Source organism: Mustela nigripes, chromosome 2, assembly GCF_022355385.1.
Source record: "Mustela nigripes isolate SB6536 chromosome 2, MUSNIG.SB6536, whole genome shotgun sequence".
NCBI classification, from domain to species: Eukaryota; Metazoa; Chordata; class Mammalia; order Carnivora; family Mustelidae; genus Mustela; species Mustela nigripes.
The window spans coordinates 7,445,714-7,470,223 of NC_081558.1; the positions used below are offsets into that span (position 1 = coordinate 7,445,714).

General features: G+C 53.1%; 1 protein-coding gene across 3 annotated transcripts in view; it reads right to left on the minus strand.

The window, feature by feature from the left end:
• Nucleotides 1–677: 677 nt before the first annotated feature.
• The window catches only part of DNMT1 (DNA methyltransferase 1), a 56,242-nt gene continuing 32,409 nt past the window's right edge, over nt 678–24,510 (minus strand). For all 3 annotated transcript variants that reach the window (XM_059388968.1, XM_059388966.1, XM_059388967.1), the window contains 28 exons: nt 21,563–21,606; nt 21,201–21,246; nt 21,027–21,107; nt 20,848–20,957; nt 17,630–17,748; nt 17,259–17,351; nt 16,312–16,463; nt 15,965–16,152; nt 15,677–15,860; nt 13,763–13,860; nt 13,405–13,552; nt 12,008–12,123; nt 11,624–11,828; nt 11,412–11,545; nt 10,301–10,474; nt 8,382–8,603; nt 7,348–7,540; nt 6,533–6,617; nt 6,227–6,355; nt 5,797–6,079; nt 5,437–5,578; nt 4,402–4,568; nt 3,828–4,005; nt 3,010–3,205; nt 2,551–2,717; nt 2,233–2,349; nt 1,312–1,402; nt 678–1,033 (listed from right to left, as the gene is read on the minus strand). In XM_059388968.1, coding sequence (XP_059244951.1) covers nt 999–1,033; nt 1,312–1,402; nt 2,233–2,349; nt 2,551–2,717; nt 3,010–3,205; nt 3,828–4,005; nt 4,402–4,568; nt 5,437–5,578; nt 5,797–6,079; nt 6,227–6,355; nt 6,533–6,617; nt 7,348–7,540; nt 8,382–8,603; nt 10,301–10,474; nt 11,412–11,545; nt 11,624–11,828; nt 12,008–12,123; nt 13,405–13,552; nt 13,763–13,860; nt 15,677–15,860; nt 15,965–16,152; nt 16,312–16,463; nt 17,259–17,351; nt 17,630–17,748; nt 20,848–20,957; nt 21,027–21,107; nt 21,201–21,246; nt 21,563–21,606 — 3,897 coding nt within the window. In that variant the 3' untranslated portion in view covers nt 678–998. The remainder of the gene's footprint in view (nt 1,034–1,311; nt 1,403–2,232; nt 2,350–2,550; nt 2,718–3,009; nt 3,206–3,827; nt 4,006–4,401; nt 4,569–5,436; nt 5,579–5,796; nt 6,080–6,226; nt 6,356–6,532; nt 6,618–7,347; nt 7,541–8,381; nt 8,604–10,300; nt 10,475–11,411; nt 11,546–11,623; nt 11,829–12,007; nt 12,124–13,404; nt 13,553–13,762; nt 13,861–15,676; nt 15,861–15,964; nt 16,153–16,311; nt 16,464–17,258; nt 17,352–17,629; nt 17,749–20,847; nt 20,958–21,026; nt 21,108–21,200; nt 21,247–21,562; nt 21,607–24,510) is intronic.

A 24,510-nucleotide genomic window follows, 5' to 3' on the forward strand; every position in this document is an offset into this window, starting at 1 on the left:
GAGAGAGATCACAGTAGGCAGAGAGGCAGGCAGAGAGAGAGGAAGGGAAGCAGGCCCCCTGCTGAGCAGAGAGCCCGATGCGGGACTCAATCCCAGGACCCTGAGATCATGACCCGAGCCTAAGGCAGCGGCTTAACCCACTGAGCCACCCAGGCGCCCTTGTTGGCGTTTTATAGCAAGTCCTTTCCCAAAGACAAACCAAAGGAAAGGTCTGTCTTAGAATTCGGTAGGACTGAATTAGGCTGAATGCCCAGGAAGCCTACCTAAAAAATTTAGTTTGTCTGTGGGCACCAGGCCAGGGCTCCAAGCCACTCTTCTTTCTCCACCATCCACTACACAGGGCTTCTATCCTCATAGTCACAAGATGGCTGCTGTGCCACCAGGCATCCCCTTCCATTCCAGAGCAAAGAAAGGCTATGCTTGGGAAGGCCAATGAAGACTGCTCCCTTAAAAGGCTTTCCTGGAAGCCACACTAACAAATTCCACTTGCGTCTCCTTGGCCATACCTGTCGCAAGTTGACCCCCACCCCAAGCATGGACACTGCACCCTGGGAGTGATCTAACTTCTGCCTGACCACTCTGTGGAGTCCCCTTCAGCCCCGAGGAGCCCATGCACACCCAGATGCGGCTGCGAGTCAGCCGGAATCCCCTCGGAAATCACAAGTCACCAGCCAGGGTGGTTTATAGGAGAGATTTATTTGAAGAAATATTACAACATATAAAAACTACATAAAGTCTTAATTTCCACTCATACAGTGGTAGATTTGATACAACGCAGAATAAAAAACTTTTAAAATCCAGAATGCACAAAGTACGGCACACTTTGATCACTAAGTCATTAGTCGATAAGCAAACCTCACAGAACAGCTTCATGTCAGCCAAGGCCACAAACACCGTGAACGACACATTTGAACTGACAGATTGACATGTTAAAAATACAACATCAGTGCATGTTGGGGATCCCTGGTGCCAGAAACGAGGGCGACAGGAGGGCAAGACTAGTCCTTAGCAGACTCCTCTTCCTTGGTTTTAACTGAAGGGACATAAAAAGGGAAGTCACTGCAGAGGACACATGCAGTGTGGGACGCTAAGCAACATAAACGGGCCGAAACCAAGGGCTGTGACAGCAGCCAGGTGTCCCTGCTGATCGCGCACCACACAGGCAGCGGCAGCAGCTCGGAAGGGACATTCAGTGAGACTGCTCCCAGGGACTCCCAGGGATTCCCAGGCCGCCCTGGCCAGCGTCTGAGCCAGGCCACGGGGAGGCCCGAGGAAAGGGCCCAGAGCCAATCACACGGCCCCGCACCGTACCTGAGGCACTCTCTCGAGCTTTGGCCAACATACAGCGCTTGATCTCCAAGCCAATGGCTTTGGCCAGAGGCGGCGGCACAGCGTTACCCACCTGCAGGAGGGAAGGAGGGAGATGCCTGGCTTGGCACGACGGGGGTCAGCACCTGCCTCTTGTCAGAACAGTGACGAGGGCACGAAAGCCCAGGTCTCCTGCTCACATGGGCTTCCGAAGCCCTTCTACCTTGATGGCTCTGGGACCCTCCAACCAGCCCATCTTCACACCTGAAACCCCGTGTCAAGACCCACCCACAGAAAAGGGGCCTTTAAAGGGCTTCAGAAAAACTCAGCCAGATGCGGATGCACCGTGCTCCACTTCCGGCCAAGAGGGGTTGTTTCTAGACAGCAGGACTTGGGTGGTGGGGGGAGGCAGGAGGTTTCTGCTAGAAGCGCAGGCGCTGTTGGCTTTGTGAGCAATGCACAGGCGTTTCTTAGACGAAAATCCATTTAAGAAACAGCTAGCTCAACACCCTGAGCATCAGCGAGGGACAGCGGGTTCCTTCCCACCCTTACTTAGCAAGTGTGGGTTTCCACCACTGCACGTTTCCTCCCTCTCCCTCACTGAATTTCAGTGCCCCGGAACTTTCCTTTGGGCTAAACCTGCCTCAGAGCTGTAAACAGCAACCAACGTGCTCAACAAACAGCCTGGCCTGCGAGCACCCTGGGCCCTAGGGTCCCTCCATCCTGGCATCCCCTGCCTGGGAATACTGAGGCCAATTGGCTGCTCGGTGTCCCCTCAGAAGGGACCATGTGAGTCCTGCTCTCCACTCACATACCCTGCCCCCTGGTCAGACTGGCAGGCCTATGCCATCAGGGCCACGTGGTGTCATTTGGTCCCTGCTCAAGGCCAGAGGAAAAGCAGGTCCGGTCCCACTCCCCACTGACCTGCCGGTGCTTATCGAGGATGTTGCCGAACAGCCGGTAGGTGTCCGGGAAGCCCTGGGAGCGGGCACACTCCCGCACACTCACGACGCGGTGCTGCTCGGGGTGGAGAACGCGGCCCTGGGGGCGAGACGTGAGGTGGGGAAGGGGAACAAGCCTAGGCCCACCCGCCCCATCGGAAACTCCAGCCTTAGGCTTGATGGCCCAGCCCGTCTCCGTCAGCACAGAGGCGGAGAGGAGCGCCAGCCTCCCTTGGGCCGCCCCCACCCGCGAGCCCATGCCTCTGTCCCCTCCCAGCATGACCCCGGCACCCAGCCCTACCTGCTTGCCCATGGGCTCAGGGTTGGTGACAGTCGTGCTGAAGAAGCCGTCCCACTCCAGCCGTCCGTAGAGGCCGGCCCAGTGGTTGTGCCTGTTCCCGGTGTGGGGCAAGCACCAGGGGATGAGGGTGTTGAACTGTCTAGCTGCAGAGTCGCAGGCTTTGCCCGCTGGAAGAGAGGGCCGCGCGATGAGACTGCGGTTATGGAACGGGAGGGACAGAGCAGCGACAGTCCCCAGACACACACACAGCGTGCACTCAGCACCTATTTACAGCAGGGACGCCCAGGGCGGGGCTGTCTGTGCCTTGCCCAGGTCCATGAGCGGCAGTCCCTGGCATCTCCGGCCGGGAGCCCCCGGACTGCTGCAGGCCATCAGAAGCTAAGGGGGCTGAGGGGTTGTGATTCAAGGTCAAGGTAAACCCAAGGGAAGTCCCACCCTGGGCACCGGCAGGGTCCCGACCTTCCACGCAGGAGCAGACCCCGCGGAGGGCCCCGGTGCTGCTGCAGCCGTTCTTCTTGTCGTGGTACGTGTAGCGCAGCTTCCTGGCCATGGTGCCGTCGGAGAGCCGCACCTCGATATTCGGCAGGTCGCGCCAGTCGGAGCCGGGCGCCAGAGGGATGTGCCGCATGCGGGCCGCCACCAACGCACTCATGTCCTGAAAAAGTGCAGCAGGGCCCAGCTGTCACTTCAGTCAGGGAGCATGAAGCACCCGTGGGAGACTGGATGCCATGATTCTCAGTGCTGGAAACACCACAGTGCCCGGAAACCCCCGAGGGGTCTGTATCCCTTCGTGGGAGAAAAACGGTAGCCCAAATCAACAGCCTGGGGACTGCACGTGCCATGGAGGTAGCAAAGCAGGGACGTGGAACAGCATGGGGGAGAACAGGTGAGGGACAGCTTAGGGCAAGCTGAGAGGGCTTCTGTGAGGTGGTGACCGGTGAGCAGGGCCCCACATGATCAGAGAACCACCCAGAGGAAGAGCTGGTGTATCTGGGAGAACACACAGAACATGGGCAGAAGAGACGAGGTCAGTCCGAGGGGGCAGTGGTCGAGCCCTGCTGCAGGGCGCATGGACGGCAGGGGCAGGAAGAAAAGCAGGAGGCAGGAGAGGAGGGTGGGAACCAGCTGAGAGGACACGGATCTGGGCTGAACTGGAAGGGGTCAGGCTCAGATCCCGCCTCCCACCCCAAGCCCTGGCTGGGCTCCAAGCACATGTTCCACTCTCATGAGGCCACTGGTCCAACCAGGCTGGCCCTGCTCTGGCAGGGCGCTGTTACCTTACAGATGTGGTCCCTGAGGATGGGCTGGTACTGTGCGCCCCTGAGCTGCCTCTGGAACCAGGACTGAGGCTCCCCGTTGTACAAGATCTCAAGGGACGAAGCTCCGTTCCGGACCTCAGGGAGGTCAGACATGGTGTCCCGCACGGTGATGGTCCGGAACGGGCCCGAGCTTAACCTGCAACAGCACAGCAGACCACTGACAACCTGGGAACCCAGGCCACGACTGTCCCTCACGTTATTGGTGCCATTTCCTGGGGGCTGGCACTGCCCCCTCCAAGGAGGACAACCTAGCTCAGAAGTCAAAGAGCTGCCCAAGGCCGCGAGCATACGAAGAGGATAAGCTGTACTACGAGTTCTGCTCCCGATGACGGCCAGGTCCAGCGGCTGCCCCGCGTGCAGCCCTCATCCCGAGGTCAAAGCAAGACCAGAGGAGATGAAGCGCTCGTGCGGGAGGCCGGCACCTCGCTGCCTGCGCTAACACATTCTCAGCTCAGGCCTCTCCAAAGACCCGCCAACACCCCACCGGCCAGGGAACAAGCACCGCGACACGGCGGGGCACGCGGGCTCCCACCTGGTGATGTTGCTGACGAACTTCTTGTCGTCCACCACGACGCTCAGCTGGCAGGCCCGCGGCGCGAACACGTGCAGCGGCTCTGGGAACAGGGGAAGCTGCTCTCCGGGGGCCGCAGCCAGGATGATGGCCCGCCTCCGCGTCTGGGCCACGCCGTACTGACCAGCCTGCAGAGCACGCGGGACACACACACTCAGGCGGGCGCCTCCAACCGGCCCCTACTTAACTCAGCAGGTTTGCTCCCAACAAGAGTTAAGTAGGACCAGACGAAAGACAGGAGAGACCATGCCAAGGCCATTAGTCCCTGAAGACGGACGGGAGTAAAGCATGCCAGCAACTACAGCCAGCTTTTCCGAGAGCTCTGCACAGGATCCCGTGATCTCCGCGCTCTCGGTTTGGTGGGTGAACCCACGACCCACGGACGCTGGACACGGGGGGTGCGGGCCAGGGGCAGCCCAGCGCCTCGCTCATGCAGGCACTACCTCACTGCCTCCCAGCCAGACTTTCTCCCCATTTTTGAGCACTGCTTCGGCTGTCGTTATGCTGTCAGTTACTGAACAGGTACACACAGACTAGCCGCTTTTCACCCACAGCCTCTGTCCACGCAGACAAAGCTGCCCGTCGCTCACTGGAGTACGACCACCCCCCGCCCCTGCGGTGTGTACGCGCGCTCCTTCACCCGAGAGACCGCTGCGAGTGCTGGCGGTTTAGCTCTGCACTTCCAGCTTACCCACCCCCTACGGGGATCTAACTGCTCCCCAGAGCTCTGGGCTGGCCACCACCCTTCCCTCTCAAGAGAAAGGGGCTGGAGACACTCGCCCCCCGCCAAGGGCACCAGAGGACGCGACTCTCAAGGCCCTAAGAAGGAAGTGGACTTCCAGGCGTGCCGGATCCGTGTCCCAACCGCCACCTTGCCCGCGCTCAGTGGCACGGGTTACCGTGTTACAGGCCTGTCCCGTTCAACTCTGCTTTCATTAGAAACCATCTGCCGCCGCCGCCGGGGACCCCCGTGTGCCGCCCGCCCAGGCCGCCCACCTGCAGCACGCCGAAGGTGCACTGGTAGCCCATGCGGACCAGGCAGCGGAGAGTGAGCTTCAGGACCATGGAGCGCTTGAAGGAGACGAAGTTCCGCACGTTCTCCAGCAGGAAGTAGCGGGGCCGGTAGTAGTCACAGTAGCTGTGGGAGGTGGCAGAGACCACGGGGGGGTCATCCTCACGCACCACAGAAGACCCCCTCTACCAGAAGCTACAACCGCCGACTCTCAAGTCTCTCTGCCGAGAAGCCAGCCACCAGCTCCCTGGAGGCAGAGGCTGGGCCCTTGCCCGTGCGGCCTGCAGCGGGCATGCCAGCCACCCTCAGGCAGTGCTGACCACAGGGGCTTCTACTCTGTTTACCTGAGAAAGGAAACCACCAGGGAGTTCTTGAACTTGGAGTAGGTCCGAGAGTTGAAGCGGTTCATGCCACTAAACCCTTGGCAAGGCGGCCCACCGCACAGCATCTCCACGTCTCCCTTCTGAGGCAGCTTCTGACCCCGGGAGTTGGTCGCCTCCCCGGCCATGACCAGCTTCAGCAGTACATTGCAGTCCTCCGTGAACACCGTGGACCCGGGATTGTTGAGCCGAAATGCCTGGGCCGCAGGATCCCACATCTCGATGGCCCACAGTGTTTCCGAGATGCCTGGGACATACAAGGACAAATGTGTGCGAAGCATCCCCTCGAATCACACTGGAGGCAGAACTGTGACCAGAGCCAGAAACGTCTTCCCGGTAGAACCTGCCTCATCCAGTTTGACTAGTTGTGCAAACAGACTCTCACGGTGCGTACCTGCTTGGTGGAAGCCTTCTGACAAGCCCCCACAGCCGGAAAACACATCCAAGGTCCGAAGCTTAGGCAGTTTAATTTCGGTCTCTGGCTCGCTCGGCTCACATGTCTGAGACTTTGCCCTGCCCTTCCCTGGAAGAGACAGGCCACAAATTAGGTCAGAGCCCTCACCTGCTCTCCTTAAACCCTCATTTTGAATTCACAGCAAAGAACAAGCTAACAGCAGAAGCTGTGTTTTCATACCAAAGGACTCATGAGTTCCCGAATTACGTAAGACAGACTCGAGATCCGTGTGGAATAATGACATACCTTTACCCTTCCCTTTCCCTTTATTTCCAGGGCTGCGGGCATGGTTTGGAGGATCTTCAAAGCTTTTGTTCTTCGCATTATAGGCCTAAGAAGGACAAAACCACAACCGTCTGGCAGAGAAATACACTGGTCCCTTTTCTAACGAAGGGAATTTAAGTTAATCTGATAAAGATCCACTTAATTTCTCCCTAATTACGGCCACAAGCAATTAGCCATTAATAAGAATACTTCGATTTTATTATGCTGAAAGCAGGGGGGGAGGGGAGTTCTACAATATAAACATTTTATGGGGCCAACACTGGAACTCCTGCTACCCTAAGTACCTGGCCTACTCATTCTAAAAATAGGCAAAGTGACAACTGGGCCACCCACAGGGCCACCTGAAGGAAACAGGCGTGGACCAACTTCAGATGACCTAACGCAGGAAAAGGCACGCTCAAACAGCTCAAAAGTGATTAGCTTCATTGACAGACTCCCAGATCCCTTCTCGGTCACCAGTGCTCAGTGGTACACACCTCACCCGGCCACAGACCCCTGAATGAAGGGACCGAGGGGCAGGACTAAGTCCACCAGGCAAAGGGGCACCTTTCTGTAGCTCATATTAAGGCACTGACAGGGCTAGCACAGGCCACCTACTAGTCTCCAAATGCATTGTAGATGCATAAGGACTCTCAAACGTTACTTCTGGCTGAAAGATATGTAAGTTCCAGAAGAACTCGAACACCGCAGATTCATACTCTGAGTAATTCCACAGCATTCTTGGGGGCTGGGACTTTGACCTGAAGCCCCTCCCTCCAGCCAGTGCAGAGTACCACCTCAAGGAAGTAGAAGCGGTCCGGCCCCCCTGCGGAGAAGTCCTGGAGGCCCCCAGGCAGGTCCTCCCCGTACTCCACAGTGCAGCGGCCCTGCACGGCCTTGAAGTCCACGACCACCTCCTCATCGCTCCAGTAAAGCAGGTTGATGTCTGCGTGGTAGCTTGCTGGGGTAGACTTGTGGGTGTTCTCTGGCCTGAAAATGGAAGCGTCTTGGTTAGCAATTCTCTCTTGCTGTTAACTAACAAAGAATTAAACGGCACCACATTTCTGGGGGTGCTCAGAAAACCAACAGGTTAAGACCACAACCCCGTTAGTTCAGCTTGAGTTCTATCCCCCTTCATCGGCACAACCAACTGAGTGTGATTCCTTGCCATGACCTCAGGGAATGATGTGCTGGCTCCTTTACCATGAACAATAGCTGCCCGCTGCCCATTAAGCATCTAGAGCTTTCTTCTCTTATCCTAGCCAGACTTCTCGTTTCTTTTCTGCTAATATAAATGATTATTACAAAGGCTTTAAAAAGTCTTTGATATACATTAATTAAGTGAAACAACCTTATACCCATCTCTGATTATTTTCAGGTTAGCTCCTAACCACTACGAGTTACTAGGATCCCAGAAGCAGACTTAGTGAAGCCAAGAACTTGGGAAAAGAACAGACAGCGGGAACCCCAGAAACAGGAAGGGGCACCTGGGAAGAACAGGAAGACAGAATGGGGAGGGGAGATGGGAAGGGGCAGAATTCAGACAATCCTAAATAGATGGCAGAGCCCAGGACATTCCATCCCTGACTTTGTCATACACTTGACTTCTGCGTAAGGATCTGGGGCAGAGAACTTTGTCACTGTAAAACAAAGGTCTAAAGCAAGGCTATGAAATAGAATTAAGTCACTGTCATCACCCACCAGATAAATAATCAGAAACACTTAGAGAAACAGCTACCTTTACCAAGGTCTTAAAATACCACTGTTATGACCCCATTTCAGACTTCTAGAAAGACTGCTGCCTCCCGGAAGAGCAGAGGCCTTCACCAACCTATAAAATTTGTTGATTCTGATCTTGATATCAGTCTCGTTGGGCCTGCCATTGCTCTTCTTGATACAAAAGATTTCTTTTATTCGGCCAATTCGATATGGCTCAGGAGCATCCAGGTTACTGCCTTTGATGTAATCCGAGTACTTCCGGTAGTGTTCTGGATACAGATCTTCGTCCACAGGCTCCTTCCGCGGGCGTTTTACGGGACTGGACAGCTTGATGCTGCAGAGAAGCAAGGATTACGTGTAACTGAACGTGAGACCACAAAAAGCAATGACCTCGGCCTTCCTCAACAGCCAGTAACAACTACTACTTAGCTCAAACACCTTATAAACTAATGCAGCTAGGTGCCCTGAGACTTAGAGAATGATTAAATCTCACCCATATAGTTTAAAATGAGCATCCTCGGGGCGCTTGGGTGGCTCAGTGGGTTAAAGCCTCAGCCTTCAGCTCAGGTCATGATCCCAGGGTCCTAGGATTGAGCCCCGTATCGGGCTCCTTGCTCAGCGGGGAGCCTGCTTCTCCCCGACACCCACCCCATCTCATCTGCTCGTGTGGCTCTCAAATAAATGAAATCTTTAAAAAATAAAATAAACTGAGTCTTCTCCATCCATGCACTACTTGCTACAATAGCTACTGACACTGTCGCAGTCTGCCCAGCTCCCGGCCACACAGCAGGACTGCACTTCCTGGCATGTGACTCATCCTGCTCAACAAGTGTGAGAACGGACATACAGGTACTTCCAGGCGGGAATATTTAATTGCCAGGAGAGCCTCTGGGGCGCTTTCCCTTGGCTCAAACTCTGAGAAGGCAACTCAAACTCAAACCGGCAACTCTGAGAAGGTAGTGGTTCCACCAGCTCAGCTCCGAGTGACCCAACTGGACAAGTGCCCTGCTGAACTATGATTGACACAGTGTGGGCAAGAAGGAAACCTCCCGTCTATCGGCTTGTTCCCAAGGCATAACCTGTGCTCTGCCGACTGAGGTTCTGACTGAGCAGCAAGGCTGTGAAAGGCATAGGGCGGAGACTCGCAGTCTGGGCAAGCCAGATGCAGCCTACTGGCCATCTGATCTGGCTGCACGCTGTCAAGGCTGCCATTCAGGAAGGCAGCTGCCATGCTTTCCCACCAGGCCCCCTTAGTTGGACAGGCTCCAGGGGTGCCCCCAAGCACCTGTGGGGACACCTGTGCTGTGCAGCGGGCACCGGGACACACAGCAACTCAGGCACCTTCCCCTCTGCACCATGGACAGCGGGGCTGAAGGGGGCTCCAGGTGCCACTGCACAAGGCTGGAAGGCCCCTGCCCTGTGCTCCGTAATTCAGAGTAACTGAATGGAGGGGTGAAGACTGGGTTTCAACTGGGACTTTAGAGAAATGCCACCGCAAGCCGGAAAACAGAGAAGCTTGGGAAGTGCTGGTTGTCAACGCAACCATGTGCTAATTCTTAGAACAAAGACTGGATCAAGTGTGGAAATGTCCCCAAAGAGCCCCAACCTCCGACCCAGAAAGAGGTCTTGCTCCTTCCTGGTCAATGGGCTTGCAACTCCTGTTTGTTCAGTTTTACTCTAGGCCAGGCACTGGGCTAAGTACTTTCCGTTCAACTCACTTCATCCTAAGAGCTCGGTGGGCGAGACCATCCTCCCATGGGACCGATAGGGCCCAAGAGGAGATGGTCTCATCTCCCAGGCAGGGCCCCAAAGCACGCTTTAGCAACCCCTTAGCCGGTGCATCCTTGGGCTTCCATCAGGCTTACAGCTTCACTCTGCCCTGGAAGGCTCGCCACTGCTGGTCACCACAGATACCACAGTGACAGTTTAGGCAGCAGCTAATCCTCGGGGTCCAGGCTGGGGGACATCGCGAAGCGAACCCTATACTCGTCCAGAGCTCACGGCCCTGCCCTGGGCAAAGCGGGTACTCACTTGAACGTGAAGGCCTCGGGGAGGAGGTACACGCCATCACCCACTCGATACTGGATGCCGTTCTTGGTGGCCGAGCTGTAGAGAACCCGGGTGTCCAGGTCCTCAAGCTGTTCCAGGACCCTGGGAATTTCTTTCTGCCTCATTTCAGCCAGTCGGGCACAGCTTACACAGAACCTGAAGCAGCAAAGGACAGAAACAAAGGCCCTGAGCTGCTCGGCAGCAGCTGCACGAGCAGCCAGAGGCCCAGAGACTCTGAAGACCAACAGAAAATATTGCAAATATTTGCAGGAAATAGCTTCCCTGTAGTTTATGTTCACGCTTTGAAAACACTTACTTGAGACCCAAGATATAACACAAGAAAGTGACAAGTCAATTCCACTTTTGAGTAGTTGATATAAAAAAGGCAAAACCAAACCAAACCAAACCCCTAAGACAAACAGAAAGGAGAGTACACCACAAGCAAGAACACAGAGTGGTTCAGTCAGAGCTCAAGTCAAAGGAGTCTCAGACCATTCTCTATCGGCTGAAAAGCCTGCTGGTAAAGTTCAACATTATTTCTCATCCATAAACCCATAAAGGAGAGCTAGAAATGGCCCTCATTGGAGATCAAGTCACAAGGGAGCAGCAGGCTGACAGGACAAACACCAGAAGCATGCAAGGCGGCCCTCCCAGCCTCTGAGAGGCACCGGAGCCATGCTGAGTCCCAGCAAGTGAGGCACGGAGGCCATAAAGGAAGGTGTGGGGCACTGAGATGAGAAAATCTTAAAAAGCAAGCCTCCCTAAGAGCAGTCAGTCACCAGGTAGAATAAAGCAGCATCAAAGGGAGCACTCACAGAAGAAAACCTCTAAGAAACACGAGAAAACGTGCAAGGTCTGTAGCACAGATGACGAGAAGTACACAGAAGCACACATTCTGCTCCTGGACGGGAGAGCCTCTCATGAAGGGAACTCCACACCCAGGCTGTCCACACACTTAAAGCAACTGTGACCAAGTCAGGCCATCTTCGGTTAGTGGGGAAAAAGAAGCCCGGCAGACAGCAGCATGCGAGAGTCGGAGGGTCGCACAGAGCCGCGCAGGCCCTGGAGCACCGCCGGCCGGGCTGGCACTCACTTGTACTTGTTCTCCTCGGTCGGCTGGGTTTTCGGAGGGGACTCAAATCTGGCGTAGTCTTGATCATACCACAGCTGGTAGAAGTAGGTCTTTCCGTCATCCTCTGCTATCATAGCCTCGGGATCCATGCCTCCCTTTGAGCACAAGGACCTGGTGTCAGCCACGACCCCACGCAGAGAGAGAAGGGCATGCGAGGGGCGCTGGGCACTCACCTCCAAGGCCCAGTTCTCCGACGGAGCTTTATAGACGACCTTCACCTTGCTGTGGATATACGAAAGCTGCATGTCCTCACATTCGTCCACCAGGAACAGCTCCAAGGGGTCCGACGTGGCTCCGAGGACCGTGTCTGTCCCAGCGCAGAACCAGTGGGCATGGAACATCTGCCCGTTGCTGCTGTCCTCCCACAGCGCAGTGACCCTGGAGCCCGAAAAAAGGCACGCACTTGACCGGCAAATCCAGACTGAATCCACTCAGGGTAACTTGTATTTTCTTTCTGCAATTAGCCTAGCAAAGAGCCGCTGCTGCTCTCTGAACATGAGCATCTGCTAGTGGTCTAAGAACGTGTGCTGAAGTCAAGCAAAGGAAAAGACACAAACCTTGCCAAATACAGCGGTTTTGAGGAGTCATCTGGAATAACAGAAACACAGTCCCCCACTTCCAGGGTTTCTGAGTCGATGCACACCTTCTTAAAGTAACTCTTCTTCCCATCAGTCTGAAAACGAGAGCTTCATTTCAGGTGAGGATGGGTCTGAAGGTCCAGTCTCGGCTTGACCTACCTGTTCCTATTACTTTGCATAAAAGCCTAATTCCTAATAATTTTGTTAAGTCACGAGGCTCTACTGACCTGGTTACTACAGAAAACATCTGCCTCCCTTAGCTGGAAGTCTGCACAAAGAGCACTCGCCCTCATCAGCCCCTCCCTTCGGTGCCGGCAGCAGAGCAGACACCAGCATTTGACTTTAAACGGCACCGGTCCCAGCTCCTCGTGCCAAGGTCCTAAGGCCACACCCTGCCCCCAACTCCTGCCAACCACGAGGACCTACTTCTCCCACCAGGAAAGCTAGTTTCCAACTCAGGGCCCCCGACCTGCCTCTGCCCTACATCTTTGTGAGACTGGCTCCTTGCCAACCCTCAGGGTCTCGCTCAGATGCTGCCTCCTCAGGAAGCCTCCAAGGCCCCAACCTCCCTCCAACTCTCCGCCCACTGGACAGTACATGCCCCTTTCCTATCCTGGAGGGAAGATCAGCACACAGGACAGAGGCTTAGCCGCATCCAGGCTTACAGCAGCATCTGGCAGGGGAAGGCCCCATGTCACATATCAGATCTTTGGCTTACAGACATCAAGGAAGCAATGCTAAAGAAAAGGGAACCTCTCCAGCTTTGGTAAAAGTAGTGCCTTAGGGGAACCTGGGTGGCTCAGTGGGTTAAGCCTCTGCCTTCAGCTCATGATCTCAGGGTCCTGGGATCGAGCCCTGCATCAGGCTCTCTGCTCAGCGGCAAGCCTGCTTCCCCCCGCCACCCCGCCTGCCTCTCTGCCTACTTGTGATCTCTGTCTAATAAATAAATAAAATCTTAAAAAAAAAAAAAAAAAAGTCGTGCCTTAGACAATCACAGAACGACAGGGAGGCAATCTGCTAGTGTCACCAAACACCCACACCCAGGCCAGAGGGGGCAGTGGTGGCTCTCTTTGAAACAAGCTTTGATGGAGAACCAGCCTGACACTCCAGGACAGTGTCACATGCCCACTTTGAAATGTTAGGAAAACAGAGTTTGGGGCACACAAGCAAACAAAAACAAAAACAAAAAACCCAAAAGACCATTTCTGGTGCATGGCCAAGGGCCCTGGCCTCTCCCACTGGCTGTGCTCCTCTCTGGGGCAAATGAGGAGGTTTCTCTCCTCCAGGACTCAGGCTGCTGAAGGGGTGTGGCAGTGACACACAGGGCGACAACTTTCTCAGAGCTGTGACAATAAGACCATCGTCTCCAGCATTACCTTGACAGCGTCTCCAACCCAAGAGATCCGGTTCTTGTTTTGTTTCTTTTTCTTCCCCTGATGCATTTTTTTGGGTGATGGCATCTCTGGAATATTGTCATCGACCTCTTCATCATCATCTGCCTCCTTCATGGCCATGTTGGGGCACCTGTAAAGTCACTTGTTATAAGCTCATCTCCTTTATAAGTGAAACCTACTGGGGCTTTTGTAGTCAGATATATGGGACAGGCCTGGTGACAAAGATAGATAAGGGAAAGCTGCCTGCTCCGGATACCCTGGCCCACCTGTTCTGGGCCAAGCTCACTTGCCATCGACTGGCATTTTCCTCTGCCACAAGAGCAGCGTCAGCCAAACCTACCTCCTCTCTTGGCAAGCCTGTTTGCTCCGTCCGCTACCACCAAACTTAACCATATCTTTACAGGCTTTGCACTGTCCACATTCGGGCTGCTGACAAACCTAAAAATTTTTAAGAAGTGAATGAAATGGCCATTAGTAACTATTGGCAATCTTTTTTTTTTTTTTTTTTTTTTTTTTGGTGAATTACAATTTTAAGAAATTGTATTTAGCCTCATTAGGTTAAGTATGAGAAGGAAGTCCAGAGCAAGATCCCATTCATACCCTCCAGGCAAGCAAATTTAAAAAACAGGACATGTGTTGGGACAAGTGCAGAGAAAGCAATGCTCAAAGGGTAAGCCAGCACCACCACTCTGGAGTTTTCTAGACCGAAGTGAAACATAACCCACACCCCAGCAATTCTGCTCCTACATAGAGACGGTCACAAGAGACCTCACTCAAGGACACTGCCACAGCATTATAACAGGGATAATGCTGGGATATTCATATAACGAAATGCCATTTAATAATCTTTTTTTTTTTTTAAAGATTTTATTTATTTATTTGACAGAGAGAAATCACAAGTAGATGGAGAGGCAGGCAGAGAGAGAGAGAGAGAGAGAGGGAAGCAGGCTCCCTGCCGAGCAGAGAGCCCGATGCGGGACTCGATCCCAGGACCCCGAGATCATGACCTGAGCGGAAGGCAGCAGCGGCTTAACCACTGAGCCACCCAGGCGCCCGCCATTTAATAATCTAAGTGAGTCAACTAGACAGAACCACATCAACACGGAACAGGTGCAAACACCAGCTGTGTGTATTTAAGACGCTTTGAACATTGCACATACATGTGCTAGATGTAAAAGTAAAACCGAAAGAATGGTAAGAACGTGTGAATTCCTGTGAAACAAACAAACAAAAAAAGCGCAGTCCAGCAGACAGCATGAACAGAGGTTCTAAAGGCAGCTGTGGCATTTCACATTTGAGTTTTTGTCCAAAATAAGTCAAATACAGGTGGACCTCAACTCCAGGCCACCACAGTAACATGAGCCGAATGAAGTTTCTGGTTTCCCAATGCAGACGGAAGTTATGTTTACACTACGGTGTAGTCTTTTAAATGTGTTATTAACTAGCTTTAGGTCTTAAAAAAAAAAGATAAAAGAAAGTATATTTTTAAAAAGTACTTTACTGCTAAATATATGTTAACTATCATCTGAGCTTTCAGCAAACGACAATCACTGGCCACAGGTCACCACACATATGACGAGTAAGTGTGAAACACTGTGGGAATTACCAAACTGTGACAAACACAGGGAGCAAATGCTATCAGGAAAATGGCACCAACAGACCGCTCAGTGCAGGGTTCTCACAGAACTTGGATTGGTAAGAAAGAAAACAAACCCCTCAAATCAAAAATACACACAACCCACCCCCCAAATGCAATGTCTGCGGAGGACAGGAAGACAAGGGATACCCACAGTGGACACCAAAACACCACCTCTCCACGTGACCCGAGAGATTCACCCCCAGCTCCTGAGTGAGGCAGATGTAAGAATTCGCAGAAGAGAGGGCTCTTAAAAGACCTCAAATCTCCACTTCCCTGGGAAAGTTACACTGGGAGACAAGGAAGGCTCCCGGCGGGGGGTGAGGGGGGTGTCCTCCCCGTCAGAAGCGGCAGCGCCTCCGTGTGGGGTAATCCCTTCCTCTGCACCCAGTGCGACCCAGGCGGAACAATGCCACAGGAGGCCAGACTCTTTGGTGACCGTGGCGTTAGCAGCAAAGTGCCCAAGCACCCCTCTTTCCACAGCTGTCTGGTCAATGTGTGTGTCCCGTGGGGCATGCAACCCCCCCCAGATAACGGACTCTGGTTTAGGGGTGACGTCCAAGCAGGGAGAGTCTCAAGCTCCCGATTACTCAGGCAGCCCGGCCCGCGTGAGATTACCTCACAGACGCCGCACCGCCGGCGTTTGAAGGCGTTCTCCTTGTCCTCTTTGTCATCCTTTTCGATCTGCTCTGCGAAGAAAGTGTCGAAGATCTGGTAGACCAGCTTGGTCGTGGTGGCTTTAGTGGGACCTTTGTCCTTCTCTTTGGCAGAATGCCCAATGGTCCGACGTCTTTCAGCTCTCCTGGGACAGAGGTTTCCATCGTGTTAGGGGCTGGGGAGAAGTGCCCAGGACACTGTACCTTCGCTGGTCTTGTGTCTTCAGTTTTATTCCTGCCGCATCCTTACCTTTTCCCAAGGGTGACCCCAGCCAACTTGATCAGGTCTCTCATGCAAGGGGTCAGAAAGATGGGCTGCTCGTCACTGTCCCCGGCCTCATCGTAACTCTCTACTTGTTCTACCACAAACTGGGCGTGTCGAAGGAGAGAGTCCTCTGTGAATCGATTCAGGTTGAGCACAGAAGGAGGAACAGTGGTCTTTAAGAAAAACATCAGAAGTTTCTCTTAGGCTTAAGCAAAACTGTTCTAATGAAACCGAAAGACAGTTTCTCATCTTAGATGTGAGTTTTCAAGCAAATGCCATGCAGCCCATAAACAGGCGTGCAGCCCAGGTCACGAAGACCCTGCGCCTCTCACCTCAATCTTGTTGATCAAGTCTTCATAGGTGGAGTCTGGGTTGCCCTGCAGGAACTCGACCACAATCTTACTTATGTAGATCTTCTCCTGCATCACACTGAACAGCGGCGCGTACTCAGGGTTGGGGTCCATCAGAATGTACTCAGCAAAAGCTGCAGTAAGCGGAAATTTTAAAAAGTGGTTTGAGGGGTGCCTGGGTGGCTCAGTGGGTTAAAGCCTCTGCCTTCGGCTCAGGTCATGATCCCAGGGTCTGGGGATCGAGCCCCGCATGGTGGGGGGGGGTTTCTCTGCTCAGCAGGGAGCCTGCTTCCCTTCCTCTCTCCTGCCTACTTGTAATCTCTTTCTGTCAAATAAATAAATAAAATCTTAAAAAAAAAAAAAAGTGGTTAGAACCTAATGGCAATGACAGCCAAAGAGCAGGGATGAGCCTGTGAAGACTGGAATAGTCTAAGTCGTTCCCTATGCAAAAGTCACCAAAATGCAAAGTACATTCAGAGTCAACTTGTTCAGAAGTGGGTCTGAGACAGCCAGGCAATGGGGGCACCCAGCTGGCTCCCTCGGGAGAGCACACAACTCCACCTCAAGGTTATGACTTCAAACCCCACCTTGGGTATAGAGATTCCTTAAATAAAATCTTAAAGACATCTAGAGAATAGGAGACTGGCCAAGTGGCCTTATTTCGGCTCATCTTTGATTTTGGAATTCAGTTTGGGTTTGAGCTAAAGGGATAGGACCTGTTCTTTCAGCTAACTGGAGGCTCAGTTCCAGAGCCAGCTGGAAAAGTCATTCTGTTGGAACCCGACCTTGTTCCCACACAGACACAAGTTAGTCAGCTGCTGCTCCCGTGAGCCTGAGGCATCCCACCAGAGCCCAGGTGAGCCCCAGGGAGGGTAGGAAAGAAGGCCCCTTCGGATCCCGTTACAGTCCCCAAGCAGCCACATACTTACAAGTGCTGAAGCCAATGAGCGCCTTTTCACCCCCGTCAAAGCCAGTGATCCACCACTCGTTTATGGGGCCAAGATTTTTGCCATTAACACCACCTAAGAAAAAAAAAAAGAAAGTTTCCTGAAAATGAACTAAGAGCCAGGACTCCCACCAAACCCCAGAAAGGCCAGTGGCACCGAGTGCCCCCGAGCTGACTGTTCTTGACAGACGAAGTGGGGAGCCCGCAGGGCCCACAGGCGGTGCTGGCAGCGGCCCGCAGCACGGTCCCCGGTCCCAACTTGAAGAGGGCAGAGCGCCAGCTGAGCACTGCTTTGGAGGCGAGCTTCATTTTTCAGATCTCAGTCCCACACAGAACCCGGAGCATTCCACTCACCTTCGAGAGATGGGTCATCATCATATATTGGCTTCGCGTAACCGGAGAAGAAGAGTTCAATGTTCTTCTCGATGAGGCCAGTGTCGATAGGGCACATGTGACCGCGCTTGCAGTACACGCTAGACAGGCAACAGAGAGCTGTTACCAGCCCGCCGGAGAAGGCAGGTGGCCGTACAGAGTTCCGTGCAGACCCAAGGTGACGGGACCAGGCACGAGTCCTAGGCTCCTACCCTTCTGGTTGCCAGAACACTAGATCGCCACAGTGTCCTCACCCCAACTGTTCTACCGGACTCTCCCACCTGTGCATCAAAAGGACCTTGATGCCTGCAGGCCTAGGTGTCTACAGGGGTGACACCGGATCAGGGAGTTTTACAGCGGGAGGACAGGAAACCTCATAGGGGAGGAGTAACTCCGTCTTCCCTCAGCATATTGCTAACGTCTAGGGCCTGTTCCACTCAAGGTCGTGCAACACTTGCTTCCATTAGCTCCAAAATGTTCTTCACTGCCCCAGAGAGAAGCTCATCTCCGGTAAGCAGACACTACTTCTATTCCCTCCCTGCCCTGGCAACTCCCCACTCTGTTTGTCTGCATTTACCTATTCACAATATTTATACACGGTCAGTGCTACAGGAGTTTCACCTCCAAAAAAAAAAAAAAAAAAAGTGTAATACAGCATACGACATTAACAGCATAAAAGTAGTACAAATAATGGGAAGGACAGACTTTGGCTCACTCAGATGGTTAAATATCGAGCTTGAAAGCATCCACAGTCCTGTCACCCAAATGTCAAACTTCAGAAGAAATCAGGGTGTGTGTGTGTGGCGTGGGGTGGGGGTGGGAGGGTAGGTCTTTCTGCTCATGCCGGCCTCAGCGACTACTTTCTGCCCCAGAGGTACCATCTTGTTCCTCAAAGGCCCAGGCAGGCCACACGCCATCTGCGGCTCTGGGGAGAACCACCCTCCACCGCGATCCCGGAGCGTAGGCCCTTGGAGGCCAGAAACCCTCATCGTGAAATCTCACAGAACTTAAGAAGTGAAAACATGAACACCTTGAGCTGAACTCCACTACTACACGACAGGCATGACAGACAGACAGGAGCCATAGCTCTGCTCTCCGGACTTACAGCCCGGTGGGATGCGTGGACACACATCAAGGGAGAGCGGGACACCGTGGACCTACAGAAGAGGAAAGTAGTACCCAGCCAGACAAGCTTCCCATGGGTCTTTTTTTTTTTTTTTTTAAATTAAAAATTTGGGGCGCCTGGGTGGCTCAGTGGGTTAAGCCGCTGCCTTCGGCTCAGGTCATGATCTCAGGGTCCTGGGATCGAGTCCCGCATCGGGCTCTTTGCTCAGCAGGAAGCCTGCTTCCTCCTCTCTCTCTCTCTCTGCCTGCCTTTCTGCCTACTTGTGATCTCTCTCTCTGTCAAATAAATAAATAAAATCTTTAAAAAAAAAAAAAAAAAAAAAAGAAAGACATGTACATCATAATTAAAAAAAAAAAAAATAAAATAAATTAAAAATTTGATTTGAGATAGAGTGAGAGAGTGAGAGACAGCACAAGCAGGGGGAGCAGCAGGCAGAGAAGCAGGCTCTCCATCAAATCAGGAGCCCAATGTGGGGCTCGATCCCAGAACTCTGGGATCATAACCTGAACTGAAGGCAACCGCTTAACCGATTGAACCACTCCTGGGGTTCTCCTGATAGAGGGGACATCAGGGAGAAGTTCTAAGTTCCAGGCAGGGGCAGGACCCACTAGTTCATAGTGCGGACCCCGCCCTGGACTTGTGTCCATTTGTCACTTTCAGCCCAAGTACCAGAGGTCACCAGAGTCCCTCAATACCCCAGGCAGTCTGGCTCCAAAGGCCCGAGGCTAAAGAGCATATTATCCCTGAGAAGTATGTCTTTAGTGCCACCTCCCTGCCGTGCAGGAAGGAGGCTGCAGCAGACCCCTCTCCAGGGGGCAGCCACAAGCCCCCAAGCTCTGACACTCCTGACTATAGCAGCGCAGGCTCCCCGAGCCCTGGTCTGCAGAGACACACAAGGGCACGAACGTCGGTGGTATCAACACAGCACGCTTCCGTGGCCGAGGTGAGGGCCAGGCCTAGAGATCACAGGTAGATGGACAGAATCCTGACACAGATCAGGATCCTGATCGTGTTGGAGAGGAAGATACAGCCGACCACCGACCACAGGAAGCCAGGAATGTGCTGCAGAAGAAACATACTGGGGATCCTGTCCGATGGCAGGAGAACCCCTAACAGGCTCGGGCTCACAGGTGTTATGGAAGTGATGCCCACTTGAGGCTCGCAACAGGTGTGACGGAGGCCATCCTCCAGCCCCCGCACCCCACAGGAAGGGGAAAAGCACCTGCCACAGCCGGAAAGAAATCCTGGGCTAGTCCTGGAATCAAGCCATTTCCCACAAAGCACAGCCTCAGAGTAGCTGCAGCGAGAAGGGGCTGAACGGAACACAGGGTGCTGAACACGGAGACTCCGCATCCTCAAAGGTTTGTCTGAACCTTGCCAAAGGTGCAGTCCAGATGCCAACACCCTCACGCAGAAAACTCGGGGGTCACTGCCACAGCCTGCAAAGCCCTGCAGGATCTAGCGCCCTCCCTGACCCCCGGCTCCCTCAACTCCCACCACAGCAGCCTCAGGCATCGTCCACAGCTAACAGGGGTCCACCTCGGAGTCGCACGCGCTGTGCCATCCGCGTGCGCAGGCAGGGGTGGCCTTCCCAGCCATCCCCCTAGCTCGGTCTCCAGATCCCTAAGGGCTCTGCTCAAGTCAGGTACCCGCAGATCCAGACACGTTCCTTTCTCCCACGCCCCCTCTGCTCGCCACGCCTTTCCCATCTGCCGTAGCTGTCACTACCTGACAGGGAGGACGTTGTTTCTGCCCCCAGGAAAGCAGGGACCTGCACAGCTCCATCCCCAACACCGAGATCAGTACCCGGCACATGGCTGGCCTGCATCTGAACGCGCTTCAGGACAGGTACAGACCAAGGATTGAACACGTATAGTCTTAACCAGCCACACGGCAACCCTACCCGTGAAGTGTTAGCAACTTAGGAAATGTTACAGGTTAAGTGTTGAAGAACTTCACTAGGATGGGGGAAGGGGGGAAAAACACAAAAACAGACAACTTCACAGGGACCTTAAGAAGTTCGGCATCGTCAGGGAAGCACTGATTTGCTATGGAGCGGAAGCACATCGGTTACCTGAAGCAGGTCAGTTTGTGCTGGGGAAGAGCCTCGTAGCTCTCAAAGCCAGACTCGTTGGCATCGAAGATGGAGAGCTTCTCGCTGGTCAGCAGCTGTGGCTCGTCCACCTGCGAGACAGCCCGCCGTTAGGCAGCAGCGGAGGCCAGCCAGGACCGAGGGGCGGAGCCGGAACTTACCGCGTCGGGAGGGTGCTGCTCGTACTTCAGATCGGCGTCGTCCAGGTACTGTCCGCACTGCACGCACCGCAGAGGGTTGGTCTGGGGCAGGGACACAAACAGAACTCAGAGGGCGGGCGCTGGGCAACCCCACCACCGCTGGAGCACCGGTGTTACCCCTGGCTTCAGGTTTACCTTGGAGGACACTACTGTTTTGGCTCGGGCCATTTTCTTCTCCATTCTGAGAATAAAGCACAAGATGGTTTGGTTTTTTAAATCCTTCCAGAACATGTGAGAATCTACCCAAGCTACACCTTATCTACCAACACCACCAGCATTGCTGCTGCCTTGGGGCAAGGTGCTGGGTCCCCTCCCCACCCTTCCCACCCAGAGGGCAGCTGCCTCGGCAGGGCTCGGGTCCAGAGCTCACAGAGCCAATCAGACACAAAGCTAAGCTAAGGCTGCTCTGGCAATTCACTAAAAGCCTCTTTATCTTTCCTTCTAGAAAAAGAATTTTAACACAACCTGCTTTAACCAAGACAAAAACAAGTTCTTACGGTTCTTTGGGTTCTTTGGATGTAGTTTTGCGTCTCTTCTCTTCCTAAACAGAGAGAACAAAAGAGGAGTGAAGGACACAACAAAGTATTTTCCATCTGAATAATGCGTCAGAGTTTTATCACAAAACCTGGTCAGAGGCAGAGAGGAAAGTAGTCAAAGGATCAGTGAAGCCCTAGCCATCTGCCATGTGTAAAGTCTTACATTCAAAATTCCCATAATGAAAGGCTTTTTTTTTTTTTTTAAAGATTTTATTTGAGGGGTGCCTGAGTGGCTCAGTCGTTGAGCATCTGCCTTCAGCTCAGTTGGTACTCGGGGCTCCAAGATCTCGGGGTACTCAGATTGAGCCCCACATCGCGCTCCCTGCTCCTTCCTCTCCCACTTCCCCTGCTTTTGTGCCCTCTCTTGCTTTGTCTCTCTCTGTCAAATCTTAAATATGTAAAATCTTAAAAAAAAAATTTTTATTTGACACAGAAAGAGTGTGCACACATGCAAGCAAGCGCACATAAGCACAGGGAGCAGGAATGGGGGTGGGAAGCAGGCTCCCCACTGAGCAGGGAGCCCGATGCGGGGCTTGATCCCAGGACCCTGAGATCATGACCCAAACCAAAGGCAGATGCTTAACCAACTGAGCGACCCAGGGGCCCAACAGAGACCACTTAAAAAAAAAAAAAAAAAGTTTAGGGGAGCCTGGGTGGTTCAGTTAGTTAAGTGTCTGCCTTTGGCTTGGGCTGTGATCTCAGGTCCTGGGATTGAGCCCTGCCCCTTTCCCCACCTCCTGGCTCCCCACCTCGTGCTGGCTTTCCCAAAATCTTTAAAAAATAAAAATTTAAAAATTTTTAAAAATGTTTAGCTTTCTTGTACAAGCAGTACCTCATAAGCCAACAACTGATAGGGGGTGCTATGGAATGAATTAAGTCCCCCTCAAATTTCACGTTGAAGCCCTAACCCAGAACATGGCCATATTTGGAGGAGGCTTTTAAGGAAGTGGGAGGTGACCGAGGTTGTAAGGATGGTCATAAGGGTGGGTCCTAATCCAACAGGACTGTGTCCTTGTAAGAGACAGCAGGCTCCCACTCTCCCTCCGCGTTTGCACAGGGAAGAGCCTGTGAGGGCACAAAGAGAAGGCAGCCATTGGCAAGCCAGGAAGAAAGGCCTCACCAGAAACTAACTCTGTTGGCATTCGATCTTGGACTTTGAGTCTCCAGAACTTTGAAAATAAACATCTGTTGTTTAAACCACCCAGACTATGATATTATAGGAGTCTGCTCAGGCTGCCACAGAAAAAGGGAAAGCCTAATTCTAGAATTATTTGGGGTAAATGAAGGAATGAGAAAACTGGACTATCACCACTCTGCAACTCCCAGTGATAAAACAGATTTACGCAGTAACTGCTAAAAACCTCCGTGAAAAGCTGAGAGGGACGTTATGAAGGATGGGTTGGATGACAACCCTTCAGACCAGGGGTCACTCTTTTTTTTTTTTTTTTTTTTTTTTTTTTAAATTTTATTTATTTATCAGAGAGAGAGAGGGAGAGAGAGCGAGCACAGGCAGACAGAATGGCAGGCAGAGGCAGAGGGAGAAGCAGGCTCCCTGCTGAGCAAGAAGCCCGATGTGGGACTCGATCCCAGGACGCTGGGATCATGACCTGAGCCGAAGGCAGCTGCTTAACCAACTGAGCCACCCAGGCGTCCCCAGGGGTCACTCTTAAAACCATAAACAGACAACTGTGCCTTCTGGGGTGATGCAACAGGAAGCGCCTGGCACCACCTCGGCTGTCCACTGGAAACAAAAGACCCGCTTCTGGGTAAGTCCCCAGACCGACCCCTCAGCCTGTAGGAGACAAGGCTGGAGAGAGATACTAAACACACGTGGGGGGGTGCAAACTTGACAAAAACCCAAACCGAGAAACCCTACAGGCAAGCCAGTTCCCTCCATAAACTGCAAGAGGAAGGGGCACAACTCTGCATATGAGACAGGACAAATGTCAACCAAATTCACCGGCCAGACCTTGTTTGGGTCCTGATTCAGTCTCCAGTGTTTGTTTCTTTGTTTTTAAAAATTTTATTTATTTATTTGACACAGAGAGAGATCAGAAGTAGGCAGAGAGGCAGGCAGAGAGAGAGGAGGAAAGAGGTTCCCTGCTGAGCAGAGACCAATGTGGGGCTCTATCCCAGGACCCTGGAATTATGACCCGAGCCCAAGGCAGAGGCTTTAACCAACTGAGCCACCCAGGCACCCCAGACTCCACTGTTTTTATAGGCAGGGAAATTTGAACAGACTAGACCTGGACATTGTGCTAATGGTGGTCTTGTGATCTTTAAGAAGAGTCCTTTCCTCTTATAGGTAGTTCTTCTCTAAGTATTTTAGTAACACATCTGGGATTTGTTCAGCATCACCCAGGGGCGAGCGAGGCTGGGAGAATGGGGAGTGATGGACAGAAATACAAGACCCGAGCTGAGAGCTGTTGCAGGTGGATGAGAAGGCAGGGGTCGCTACCCTATTCTGCCTGCTTGGGAGTATGCACGAACGCCTTCATAATAAAAAGTTATCTTAAAAAAAAAAAAAAATTGGAGGCGTCAAGATGGTGGAGAAGTAGCAGGCTGAGACTACTTCAGCTAGCCGGAGATCAGCTAGATAGCTTCTCTAAAGATTGCAAACACCTGCAAATCCATCGGCAGATGGAAGAGAAGAACAGCAATTCTGGAAACAGAAAAACAACCACTTTCTGAAAGGTAGGACCGGCGGAGAAGTGAATCCAAAGCAACAGGAAGATAGACCCCGGGGGGGAGGGGCCGGCTCCCGGCAAGCAGCGGAACAACGGCGCACAAAATCAGGACTTTTAAAGTTCTGTTCCGCTGAGGGACATCGCTCCAGAGGCTAAACCGGGGCGAAGCCCACGCGGGGTCAGCGTGGCCTCAGGTCCCGCAGGGTCACAGAAGGATCGGGA